General features: G+C 46.9%; 1 protein-coding gene across 8 annotated transcripts in view; it reads right to left on the bottom strand.

Annotated features, from left to right (window-relative positions):
* The window catches only part of LOC137353113 (homeobox protein Meis1-like), a 639,330-nt gene that overhangs the window by 30,154 nt on the left and 596,801 nt on the right, over positions 1–12,375 (bottom strand). For all 8 annotated transcript variants that reach the window (XM_068019113.1, XM_068019117.1, XM_068019115.1 and 5 more), the window contains exon 9: positions 10,915–10,991. In XM_068019113.1, coding sequence (XP_067875214.1) covers positions 10,915–10,991 — 77 coding nt within the window. The remainder of the gene's footprint in view (positions 1–10,914; positions 10,992–12,375) is intronic.

The raw sequence follows: 12,375 nt of genomic DNA, 5'->3' as shown, positions 1-12,375 counted from the left end.
TGAATGGGAAAAGAGGGGAGTGGGAAAAGAGGAAGAGTGGGAAAAGAGGAAGAATGGGGAAAGAGAGAGAGTGGGGAAAGAGAGAGAGTAGGGTAATGGAGAGAATGGAGAAAAGGATTATAGTGAGCAGAAACAGTATTTAGATATTTAACTGTCATTTAAAATTGTTATTTCTGATGTATATGGTTAATATTACTGTAATAAAGCCCTCTGATACTGACTCAGTTTATTGCTGCAATTTATTTGAATATAAAAGTGTGTTGCAGAAAAGTTTGACAATGGCTGGGCCTTTGAGGCTGAATCTGTGGACCTGGCAACCCTCCAACACTGAGTGAGTTCGAAAACTCCAGTAATGCAACCACAGCCCCGGGTGGAAATGGTCGAGCGCGCAGCATTAATTGCTAATAATTAACTTTACTAATTGACCCAATAATTGGTTAAATTGATGTTTTTATTACACAGGCGTAAAAGATTTAATGGCATATTTTGAGAAGCGAGTCTGTCCGCATGGACAAGGGTTGCCAACCCTCCAGGAATGCCCTGGAGCCTGTAGGCATTAAATATTGATCTGCAGGACACTGCTGTGAGCAAAACCAGGGAGAAAAGTCACAGGGGTATTAAAAAATAGTCTTTAAATTAATTCCTTCAACGTTTTTGTTTATTAGTTATAAAAAGTGAGGGGAAAGGGCTATTTGACTATCATCTACTTGGGTAATGAGTTCTTTGGCTTTTTGATTGGCTGGGAAGGCAAGGCATTGTGATGATAGACATGTTGGGGCTACCAATGGCAAGAGGATGGGGGGGGGGAGGGGCAGGACATTTGGAAGTCATGTGATAAAAGCTTCAGGAATATGTCTGACCAGGGTTGGCAATCGAGCGCAGACACGTGTTTGTCTTTGAGAGATGTGCTGCTCGATTGAGGCTTAATGCTGGGAATATTATCGACTGACCCATGGGCATGATGGCAACTGACCCGTGGGCACCTGGTAACCGACATGTGGGTACCATGGCAACTCACCGCTGGGCACCATGGCAACTGATCCATGGGTACCTACAACTATATCCGGGCACCCGGCCGGGGAAGCGGCGGACAAAATAGGAGCCAAGCAAATCTCTCGAGGCTACTTAGGTAATTCCAACTGGGGAAAGAATGTAATTTGTGTTGAAGTTAGAATAATTAAGAAAAGAGATACTGCTGCATATTAGTCATGGTAGAAAATTAAATTACCAGCAGTCTGGTTTTCTAAGTAACATTTAAATACTCTTAATAACCTCTCTCTTCCGCAGAAGAATGGTGGACTGACAGCTCACTCAGTATTTAGAGACACTGCTTCATCTGAGAGGAAATTACAGTGCCAGAAATTCCTGGCTGAAATTAGATTTTTGTTCTTTTAAAGAGCACAGATATCTCTGGATGAGCTTAAATGTCATCGCCCTTCACAACCAGACTGTCTTTCATTCAGCTGTTGCCTGAGGCCAAGTAACTCCAGGCAACCCACCTGGAATCCAAGCAAATCTACGGTCATGGAGGCCGTGAGTGAGGTCATTCGGTGATGAGGTTGAGAACAGGTAGCTCCAGTTCCATAGACTTCCTATGTGAGACTTAAAGTCAGGTATTACTTCCGGGTCAGCCTGCTCTTGACCCCTTGTATGTCAAGTAGGGGATCTCAAGCCTCTCGGAGTCTCCAGGAATTAAAAGATTAATCTCCTGGTCACTGCGGTGGTGTAAAATTATAGGGGCATGAAAAATAAATGTAATTCATCGAGCACCTTTGTTTATTAGTTCTAAAAATATCAAAAATGGATAAAAGGCTGTTTGACTGACTGTCAAGACTCATCCAAGAGTCTGTCCGCTTTCCGAGTGCTGTGAGAAGGCGGGGCTGCACGATGATGGACATATTGGTTGACCAATGGTTGGATTATGGGGGCAGGGCAGTTAGAGGGAGGCGGTCGCGTGAAGAGACCTCCAGCTTGCATCCAATCAGAGTTGGAGACACTAAACGCAAATGCACCTTCAAAGACAGGCCCTGAACTTCCTTGAGTTGTGATCTTATTGGTCACGTCGGGGGCCCTCCAGTGCTGACTCCACACCAGATCTACCAGGCTCAGTGGGATGGCTCCTCGTTAATGCGAGGCAGGCACTCAACTACGTCACATCTCTGGCACCTGCCAGCCCTATACCCATGGAAAGCCACCTGTTAGCCTGCCACTTCCAGGTGGGGGAGGGGTTAATCTGGCTCACACCCAGCCCTAACCCTGGCCAGGTCCCATCAGCTGCCTAAGCCCTAAACTCTGGAAGTCCCTCCCTAACCCTCTGTCCTCTCTCTCTCTCTTCTTTTTTACAACACTCCTCAAAAGCTACCTCATTGGCCAAGAACTGTCCTAATGTCCCCTTCTTTGCCTCAGTATCAGATTCTTTGATAATGCTCCCGTGAAGAGGCCTTGGGAAGTTTTACTACGTTAAAGGCGCTATATAGAATCATAGAATGGTTACAGCACAGAAGGAGGCCATTCAGCCCATCATGTCCATGCCGGCTCTCTGCAAGAGCAACTCTCTTCGTCCCGGTCCTTTTGAAAGCCATGATTGAATCTGCCTCCACCACGTTCTCAGGCTGGGATTTTGTCCTGGCGACGGGGGTCTTGACCTCCGGCAAAAGTGGCTGCAAGAACCCCGCATTTCCTCTTCCGCGGGAGGCCTGCCAAATCAAGTGTCAATAGGCATTTAAGTGGCGGGCGTTCCACAGGATCCCAGCGATGGAAGCCCCGCCCTCTGAGAGCTGCCAGCCAATCAGAGGCCGGTAGCTCTTTAACTGAGCACTGCTATGGCAGAGGCGATGGCTGCTGGTGGTGGAGCACCTACCTGAAGCCCAGGAGCGGCACTGGACCCAGGCCACAGTTAGGTCAGGGTGGGAGGGGTCTCATTGTGGGGGGGGGGGGGTCACAGGGGAGGAGGATCTAAGGGGGGGGGTGTCGGCAGCAAGGGCATGGAGGTGGCTCCTGGCAGCCCCCACCCACCCTTCCTGATGCTGGGCTAATTGTGGTGGTGGTGGGATGAGGCCCTTAATTAGCCATTAATTGCCCACTTAAGGGCCTAAATTGGCAGTGGGGCAGGAAGGCGGTTCACAGGCCTTCCCACCCCAGACATAATCTCGGTGGAGGCAGGGAGGTAGTACCCCCCCACCCCCCTGGCCACCATCCCACCCGATTACATACTCTCCCTGCCTTCAAATCCACCGTGGGGGGAAGAGACTAAAATTCCCCCCTCAGGGAGTGCATTCCAGATCCTAACCACCCGCTGCGTAAAAAAGTTTTTCCTCATATCGCCATTGCTTCCTTTGCCAATCGTTTTAATTCAGTGTCCTCTTATCTGCCAATGGGAACAGTTTCTCCCTGCCTACTCTGTCTAGACCCCTCATGATTTTGAACACCTCCAGCAAATCTCCTCTCAATCTCTTTTCTTAAGGAAAACAACCCCAGCTTCTTCAATCTATCCGCTTAACTGAAGTTCCTCATCCTGGTTCAGAGAGACCCCCATTCCTGACACTCTACCCCATCCATCGTTTTTCCCTCCCCTTTACAAGGCAACCAAGAAACTCCGGGAGACAGTGGACCCCATTTTAAACTGAGATTGATAGATTTTTATCTGCAAGGGCGTTAAGGGATACAGCACCAAGGCGGGTAGATGGAGTTGAAATACAGATCTAATCGAATGGCGGAACAGGCTCAAGGGGCTGAATGGCCTCGTCCTGTTCCTATGTTCCGCTGATCTCTCCAGTAGGGTCAGGGTGAAGCCCCAGGAATAATCACCCCTGAGATAAGGAGAATCCCTAAAACTGTTGACTCTAATTTACTGAGATAGAAAAGCTTATTCCAAAAGGAATGGCGTTACGTGAAAATGAACAAATGATAATGTTGACCGGGGTGGAGGGAGGGCTGGGGGTGGGGGAGGGGGAGGGTGTGGGGGGGATGGGGGTTCAGACATCTCACTCTCGATGCTGAAAGTCCAAACCACTTCAAAGAACATTTGAAAGAAAAGTCAAACACTTGGCATCAATCTTGGAGGAGCTGGGAAATAGCACCCAACTGGAGGAATCCATTCAGCCCATTGTGCCTTCCTTTGCTAGCTCTTCAACTGGAGTTGCCAGTTTTGTATCCAGTTGTCTGCCCATATCGGATAATCTCGATTTATTTAGATACCTCGGTCGCCCTGTTTCTCCACTCTGATAAGAACCTTACCATTTCCAGTAACTGCCCTTTCACTGTGTTTTATCTGCTTCACACTTCTCTGCATTGGCCCATCCATGTGCCTGCTCCCCCAGCAGGTCTGTGCCCACCCCCCCTGCAGTCTCCTACTTTCTTCCTGATAGTTTGCCGCTCCCCAACAGAAACCCTCTTGTGCCAACTTCTAAATCATTTATACAAAAGAAGCAAAGGAAATACCATCCAAGGCACACACAACCTGCCAGTCCGACATCTTCATATTATCTCCCGCTTTGTATCTGTCCCTTTTATATTGATATGTGGATGTTTCACACCTGATCAGACAGATATTATATACAATCACAGTATACCATTACACCTGCATAATAAACATCCTGAATAATACACAAGCTGAATAAAATACCAGTATAGTGTAACCTCATTACACTATACCAGTATCGTATAATACCATTACACATCTATACTGCGCCAGTGTAGTGTAATACCAGTACAACACATGCATTTATATAGCACCTTTAAAGTAGTCAAACATTCCAAGGTACTTCACAGGAGCGATTATCAAATAAGGACAGGTGACCAAAAGCTTGCTCAAAGAGGTAGTTTTTAAGGAATGTCTTAAAGGAGGAGGAGAGAGGTTGGGGAGGTGGAGAGGCTGAGGGAAGGGAATTGCCAAGAGGCCAGAATTGGAGGAACGTAGATGAGAGAATGTTGTGGGCTTGAGGGGGTTACAGAGATTGGGAGATGTGAGGCTGTGGAGGGATTTGAAAACAGGACTGATCATTGTTAAATAATGCACCGGTGCAGTATAATAGCTCCATAATGCAGCTGGTCAGTCTTTCACAATGACTCTATAAAGCACCTATGTAACTACAAAATATGGGAAGGTTCAATAAGAAATGAAGTTGTTAAAGTCAACCCGGAGACTCAGTGCTGTTTCTTTAATCTTGCAATCCACCTCAACTCAAAACAGCCCAATTCAGGATATTACTCGAGCAAAGTCACGAGAAAAGCTCCCTCTGACAGCTTTAAAACCCGCCCAGAACAAAAGGAGCTACTGACTTTAGAGAAATTCCTTAAATATTCAGACACGCAGTTCCCATTGCAGCCACTAGATGTTGCGAATGCCCTTTCAATAGATCAACTCCACGTACTTAAATCTCTTAAGATCACAACAGATGCTAGGTTAGGAATTGCTTCAGAACACAACGTTTAAGACGTCCCATTCAATGTGATGGTGAGCAGACAAAGCACTGAAGTACATGGGCTGCTGGCACTCCCCAATATTCAGCATGGAGGCAGGAGACCTACCTTACACCTACTGTGCGCATAGGTTTTGCCAACCTTGCAGGATTGCTGTGGAGTTGCCAGGAACTGCAGGTTAATCTCCAGGACACTGCTGCGGGCAATATCCAGGGAAAGAAATCAGAGGGGGCATTAAACGAAGTTGTGTTTGTTTATTTTCTTTGAACACTCTCATTTATTAGCTATAAAAATAGTTGTTTGGTCGCACAGAACTTGAGTATTGCTGAAAATAGAGACATTATGTTAAAGTGTTTCATCTTGCACTCATCAGGACACTCCACAAGAAGACCAATGTAAGGGAAAACAGCGATAAAAATATTAGAGATGAGGAAATAAGTGTTGCCTCACTAACATCAAGATAAACCTAATTGGGTAACAAAAAGCCTGTTCCCTTTCCAATAGGTCAAGGGAAGGTGGGTCACCTGATGGGGAATTCCATGGGGGAATCACGTTATGAAGCCTCCGGAATACACCCAGGCAGAGTTGGCAACCCTCTGTGCCCAGTACCTGCCAATAAGGAGCTAAAGTGATGCTGGGGCTGTGAGATGACGCACAAACAGTGTCCCATGCTCACTGATGGTTGAAATTGGGAGCTTGCCCATCACTAGCTGTTGGAATGGATGTTTCAAGAATGGGGAAGAGGACTGTTCCTTCCATAGAGAGAACCCGCTCTTCATTTTATCAACAGTTGACTCTTGCCCTTGAACGGCCCGATGGGGAGAGGACACTCAAGTCCAAGAGCAGGCGTAAAAATGGCAAGAAAAATGGTGACCATGTAGAGTTCTCCAGTGGCCACTGGTGACTGAAATTCCGGATTCCGTTCTCCTGGTGCGTCTCGCGCTGCCCGCCAGGAGCAGAGGGAAAACATTTAAACGAGGTGAACTCACGTTATAACGCGAGGTCTGCTCATTTATTGGTGGAGCACCCGAGCAGCAGCAGCAAGAGCACCCTCAGACCTTTAGTAGTGAGGCAGAGATATGTAGTGATATATAGCAGCTTGGCTGCTGCTTGTGAAGCACAAGTGACTGGGGTAAATCACCCCAATCACTAGGGTAAGTGACCGACAGGGGCAGGAGGAGGCCATTCAGCCCTTTCATGCCTGTTCCACCATTCAGTTAAACCATGGCTCATCTGTTTCGTAACTCCATTTAACCTCATTGCTTCCATATCCCTCAATACCCTTACCCAACAAAAATCTATCATGCTTCCTCCAGTCATAGAGTTATACAGCACAGAAACAGGCCCTTCGGCCCATCGTGTCTGTGCCGGCCATCAAGCACCTAACTATTCTAGAGGGGAGATCAGAACATGGAATCCACGAGTACAACTATGTTAGGAGCGGGAAATCTGAAGATGCTGTTTCCGAAACCATCCGTCTGCAACAACAACCCCTATTCCGGCCTTTCACCCTAACTAATGAGGACATCGACGTGAGGGGACCCTGCAGACTGGTCTGGCCCTTGAGGGCAACCTAAAACCAATAGGAGGGAACACGGGAAGAAGGGGAGGCCATTCAGCCCCTCGAGCCTGCTCTGCCAATCAATTAGATTATGGCTGGTCCACGCCTCAACTTCATTTGCTCGTCTTGGACCCTTGCAGTCATGCAGGATCTGATTACCCCAACTCACGATTCCTACACTTCATGGGGCCCGTCACAAGCAGTCCCCTGGCAGAGCAGCCAACTGGTATTGCAGTCAGATTGGTAAAGATTTCTTTTTCTCCAAGATTGTCCACCTCTGGTGGATGTGCGAGGATGGTTCAACTCTCCTCCTTTAAGATAGGGTTAGAGGGGCTCCCCGGGGGGGAGAGGATATTGGGGTATGTTGTGGGGAAAGGGGCTTTGTTATGTTCCCACAATGGTGAAAGTTGGGACTTGCTAGATTGTTATTGGAAGAACTTCCTCTGAATGGCTTCTAAAGATTACAGATGATAAGCTAATGGGCCAATAGTTGCCCAGGTCAGATTTGTCCCCCTTTTAAACACGGGTCTTGTTTGAATGCTTCAATGTCTGGATGACTCCTTCATTACTACCAGATAGGTTTTCTCCTTCAACATCCTGGGATGTGTGACACCAGGCATGTGGGGGGACGGGCACGCGGAGGGAGATGCTGTTGGTATTTTGCTCCCTCCAACTTGGCAAGTATGCCCACCACGTTGATTTAAAAAAAAATTAAATCATTCTGCTACCTCCCTTGCCTCTTCAGTTATTTCAGGCACAGTGGCGCAGTGGTTAGCACCGCAGTCTCACAGCTCCAGCGACCTGGGTTCAATTCTGGGTACTGCCTGTGTGGAGTTTGCAAGTTCTCCCTGTGTCTGCGTGGGTTTCCTCCGGGTGCTCCGGTTTCCTCCCACAGCCAAAAGACTTGCAGGTTGATAGGTGAATTGGCCATTATAAATTGCCACTAGTATAGGTAGGTGGTAGGGGAGTATAGGGACAGGTGGGGATGTGGTAGGAATATGGGATTAGTATAAATGGGTGGTTAGTGGTCGGCACAGACTCGGTGGGCCGAAGTGCCTGTTTCAGTGCTGTACATCTAAATCCTTTATCCTTTAGTTTTAACTCTCTCCCTTAGCTACCATCCAAAGCTGTTTTATTATTGTGCTCCTACAACATTCTACTTTAGTCCTTGCGACAAATCTAAGCTTTATTCAGAATTTTCTGACAATCCCCTGCCTCTTGAACTCAGCCTTCCTCTCTCTCCTTGTGGCCCTTGTACTGATTGCTTTGCGTTAACATTTCGAATCAAATTTCTCTCCTTATCCATTTGATAAGGCCTGTCTTGGCCTCACTTTCCGTGGGGCAATACCTAGCTTGCATATTTAATGAGTTTCACAAAGTATTCTGTGCAGTGGCACAGGGTTAACAAGACATTACACTGGCTCATGGAGAGAAAAAAAAGAAAGACTTGCATTTACATAGCACCTTCCTTGACCTCAAACTGCTTTTTAACCAATGTAGCATTTTTGAAGTAGAGTTGCGATTGTAATGTAGGAAACGCAGCAGCCAATTTGTACACGGCAAGCTCCCACAAACAGCAATGAGATAATGACCAGACCATTTGTTTTTTCGTGATGTTGGTCGAGGGATAAATACTGACCAGGACACCGGGGAGAACTCCCCTTCCCTTTCTCCAATAGTGCCATGCGATCGTTCACATCCACCTGACAGGGCAAATGTGGCCTCAGTTTAACGTCCTACCTGAAAGACGGCACCTCTGACACTGCAGCACTCCTTCGGTACTGCACTGGGAGTGCCAGCCGAGATCTTTTGCCCCAGTTGGCAAGGAGGTCAGCACCCAGCGTGGTGCTGGTCCTAGTCGGTCCCAGTCTCAAACTACAACATGCGTTGCATGAGCTAACGGCAAAGCCAAGCACAGTTGGGGGAGGCCATTCAGCCCATTCTTCTGTTGAAAGCTCTACAGCCCGTCACAGCTTCTGGAATGACTTCCGAGCTTTTTTCCTCAACTTCTCTACACGGAGCCCATTCCAGGTGTTGTCTGAAATCATTCCTGATGCCTGTCCTGAACTTGTCTTTTACCATCCTGTACCAAAGTCCCCTTGTCCTGCAGTCATAAGTTAACTTTAAATAACGGGCAGGGATTTTTTCATATTCATTCTCGGGATGCGGGCTTCATTGGCAAGGCCGGAATTCATTGGCCATCCCTAGTTGCCCTCAAGAAGGTGGTGGTGAACCACCTTCTTGTATTGCTGCGGTCTGTGTGGTGTAGATACACCCCCAGTGCTGTTAGGGAGGGAGTTCCAGGTTTCTGACCCAGTGACAGCAAAGAAATGGCGATATTGTTCTGTCACGATGACGTGCGACTTGGAGGGGAACATGCAGGTGGGGGTGTTTCCATGTGCCCATGTCCTTCTAGTTGGTAGAGGCAAAGGATTAAAGGATTAACCATTCCTATTCCATTTAGTGCCTTATATACCTCTGGGGATCTAATGTCATTTGTCTTCTTTTAAGGACCTGAACATGGTCCTAAAGTACATAGCAAATTATTTTAAAATGTTTTTTGTGTGTTTTTTGCAACCCCTTTTATCACTGTTAATTTTACCTAAATGTTTTTTCTTTATTTCAACCTTTATCGCAAGAGGATTTGAGTATAGGAGTGAAGGTGTCTTAATGCAATTATATAGAACCTTGGTGAGATGCATTGTGTGCAGTTTTGGTCTTCTTACCTAAACAATGATATACTTGCCATAGAGGGAGTGCAATGAAGGTTCACCAAACTAATATCTGGGATGGAGGGATTGTCCTATGAGGAAACATGAAATAGACTGGACCTTTATTCTCTGGAGTTTTGAAGAATGAGAGGTGATCTCACTCAAACATACAAATTCTTACAGGGCTCGACAGCGTAGATGCAGGAAGGATGTTTCCCCTGGCTGGGGTGGGGTCTAGAACCAGGGGACACAGTCTCAAAATAAAGAGTAGGCCATTTAGCACTGAGATGAGGAGGAATTTCTTCACTCAGAGGGTGGTGAATCTTTGGAATTCTCTACCCCAGAGGGCTGTGGAGGATCAGCTGTTGAGTATGTTCAAGACTGAGATCGATAGATTTCTACATATTAAAAACATCAAGGGATATGGGGATAGTGTAGGAAAATGGTGTTGAAGTTGATCAGTCATGATCTCATTGGATGACGGAGCAGGCTCGAAGGGCTGAATGGCCTACTCCTACTCCTATTTCTTATGTTCTTATGTGGGTGGCAGGGTTATGGATGAGGCATTGGGGTAGATGTTGATTTATTCATTTGAAACATATAATGGACTTTAAATTGAATTGATTCTCATCATATGACCTTTCAACTGGATATATAAAAGGCTAATGGTGCATCTCTCCTTACCTGTCATTCCTTTCCCACCTGTAACACCACTTCCCATAGTTCGCCTGTAACAGTTCTCCTGTGACACCCCTCTATACAGTCCGCCTGCAACACTTATTCTACATATAGTATTATTGCCCAATGGGTTCGATACTTGTTTAGCAACTAGGAGGTTGTGAGTTCAATTCCCCCCACTGGCAAATTGGGAAACTGAATTCGATAAATGTGCTAAACTCCTGGTTAGTTGCAAAAACCCAGCTGGTTCTCTGCTATCCTTCAGCGAAGAGAGTCTGCTCCCCACCAACCCCCACTCCAGTCTGACCTATAATGTGGCTCTGCTCACACAATATGCAGCTAATACTTTGGGCAACAAATACTGAATTGCCAGTGATTGCCACAATCGGCCTAAAATGCCTCTCCTCACAATCGATCCTCTCTACCGTCTGCCAGTTTCACCCTTCCCATACTTTACCTGTAAACGACTCCACAGCCTGTCTGTAACTCTGCTCCCCACAGTCTGTCGACAACGTCTTTCCCCAGGGCACAGATGTTACTCACCAATTGTTCACTTGTAAGATGGTGAGGCCTGTGTCTTGTGCTAGCTGTTTCTTCTGCTCCTCCGATGGGTACGGGTGCTGAAAAGAGACACAAGGTGGAAGGAGTGAGTCACAATCTCAATTCCTCAGCTCCGTTGGGGCTGACACTGAGCCACGACAGAGCATCGCAAACCTGAAGGACCCTCCCATCAGCCGACACTTCTGGCAGTAGAAAGAAAACGACATCAGGACTGGCAGCTGGGCAGCGATGAGGTGCGACCCTGAGGAACCAGATGTGAAGGTGAGTGGGAATGGCAGGGGAACAGGGCTGACATTATTTTGACGACAGGCAGGGGAGTTCTCCCACTGTGGCCTGGCCAGTTTATCCCTTAACCAACATCACTTAAAAAAAAAATGATCTGATCATTACCTCATTACTGTTTGTGGGATCTTGCTGTGTACAACTAGGGTGCTGTGTTCCCTACATTGCAACAGTGACTAAACTTCAAAAGTGCTTCATTGGCTGTAAAGAGCTTTGGATCATCCTGAGGTCGTGAAAGGTGTTACATAAATGATAGATTGTTCTCAATTCTTTCTGTTGCTCTCTTTCTTTCTCTCATTCTCTCTCTCTCGTTCTCTCTCTCTCCCTTTTCCCTTCTCCAATGCTGTCAGTGGGCTGAATGTCTTGATCATTTAATTCAAAGCACGGGGCAGAGCTCAGCAATGGAAATAATCACTGTAACCAGCCTGAGGGCAAATTTCTTCACAGGCAAATGCAAAGCTGGGCTCGGGCTCTCCAGAGACCCAACGCCTGCATCTTTAAAGGGCCGAGGCACTTCACAAACTTGTGCGAAGTTGAGAATAAACGCAGCCAACAAAATAATACGTCCGGTCGAGACAAGAGAGGTGCTAAACGCCACGGTAAGATCCTCAGAGAGCCTCACGAAACAGCGTCAACGACAGCAGCACCTCATCGGAGAATCTCGAAGGTTTTATCGAGAGACGCGCATTTTCCAAAGCACCTTTCACAACCCTGTGACGTCCTAAAGCACCTTACAATACTTTATTTTGAAGTCTAGTTGTTGCTGTAATGTTGGAACCGCAACGGTCAATTTCTGCACACAAGATCGCACAAACAGCAATTCGATAGTGACCAGATGATTTTTGTTTTAGTGATGTTGGCTAAGGGATAAGTATTGGCTGGGAAGAACCCTGCTCTTCTTCCAGCTGTGCATCCAGTTGAGAGCACGGACAGGGGCCTTGTTATTAATGCCTCATTTGAAAGGTGGCGCCTCCAACACACGCCCTCAGTACTGCACTGGAGTGTCAGCCTAGATCTAATGCCCAAGCCTCTGGAGTGGGACTTGAACCTATGACCTTTTGACCATGGGGTCATTAGGGACCTTGGATCATTAGGGACTTCATTATTTGCACTGAATACACCACACACAAGACAGTCACTGCCCCTTTTGTGGCACTTGCC

The sequence above is a fragment of the Heterodontus francisci genome, chromosome 40 (assembly GCF_036365525.1).
Source record: "Heterodontus francisci isolate sHetFra1 chromosome 40, sHetFra1.hap1, whole genome shotgun sequence".
NCBI lineage: Eukaryota > Metazoa > Chordata > Chondrichthyes > Heterodontiformes > Heterodontidae > Heterodontus > Heterodontus francisci.
The sequence above is the reverse complement of the archived record's forward strand: the minus strand, read 5'-3'. Positions and strand labels throughout refer to the sequence as shown.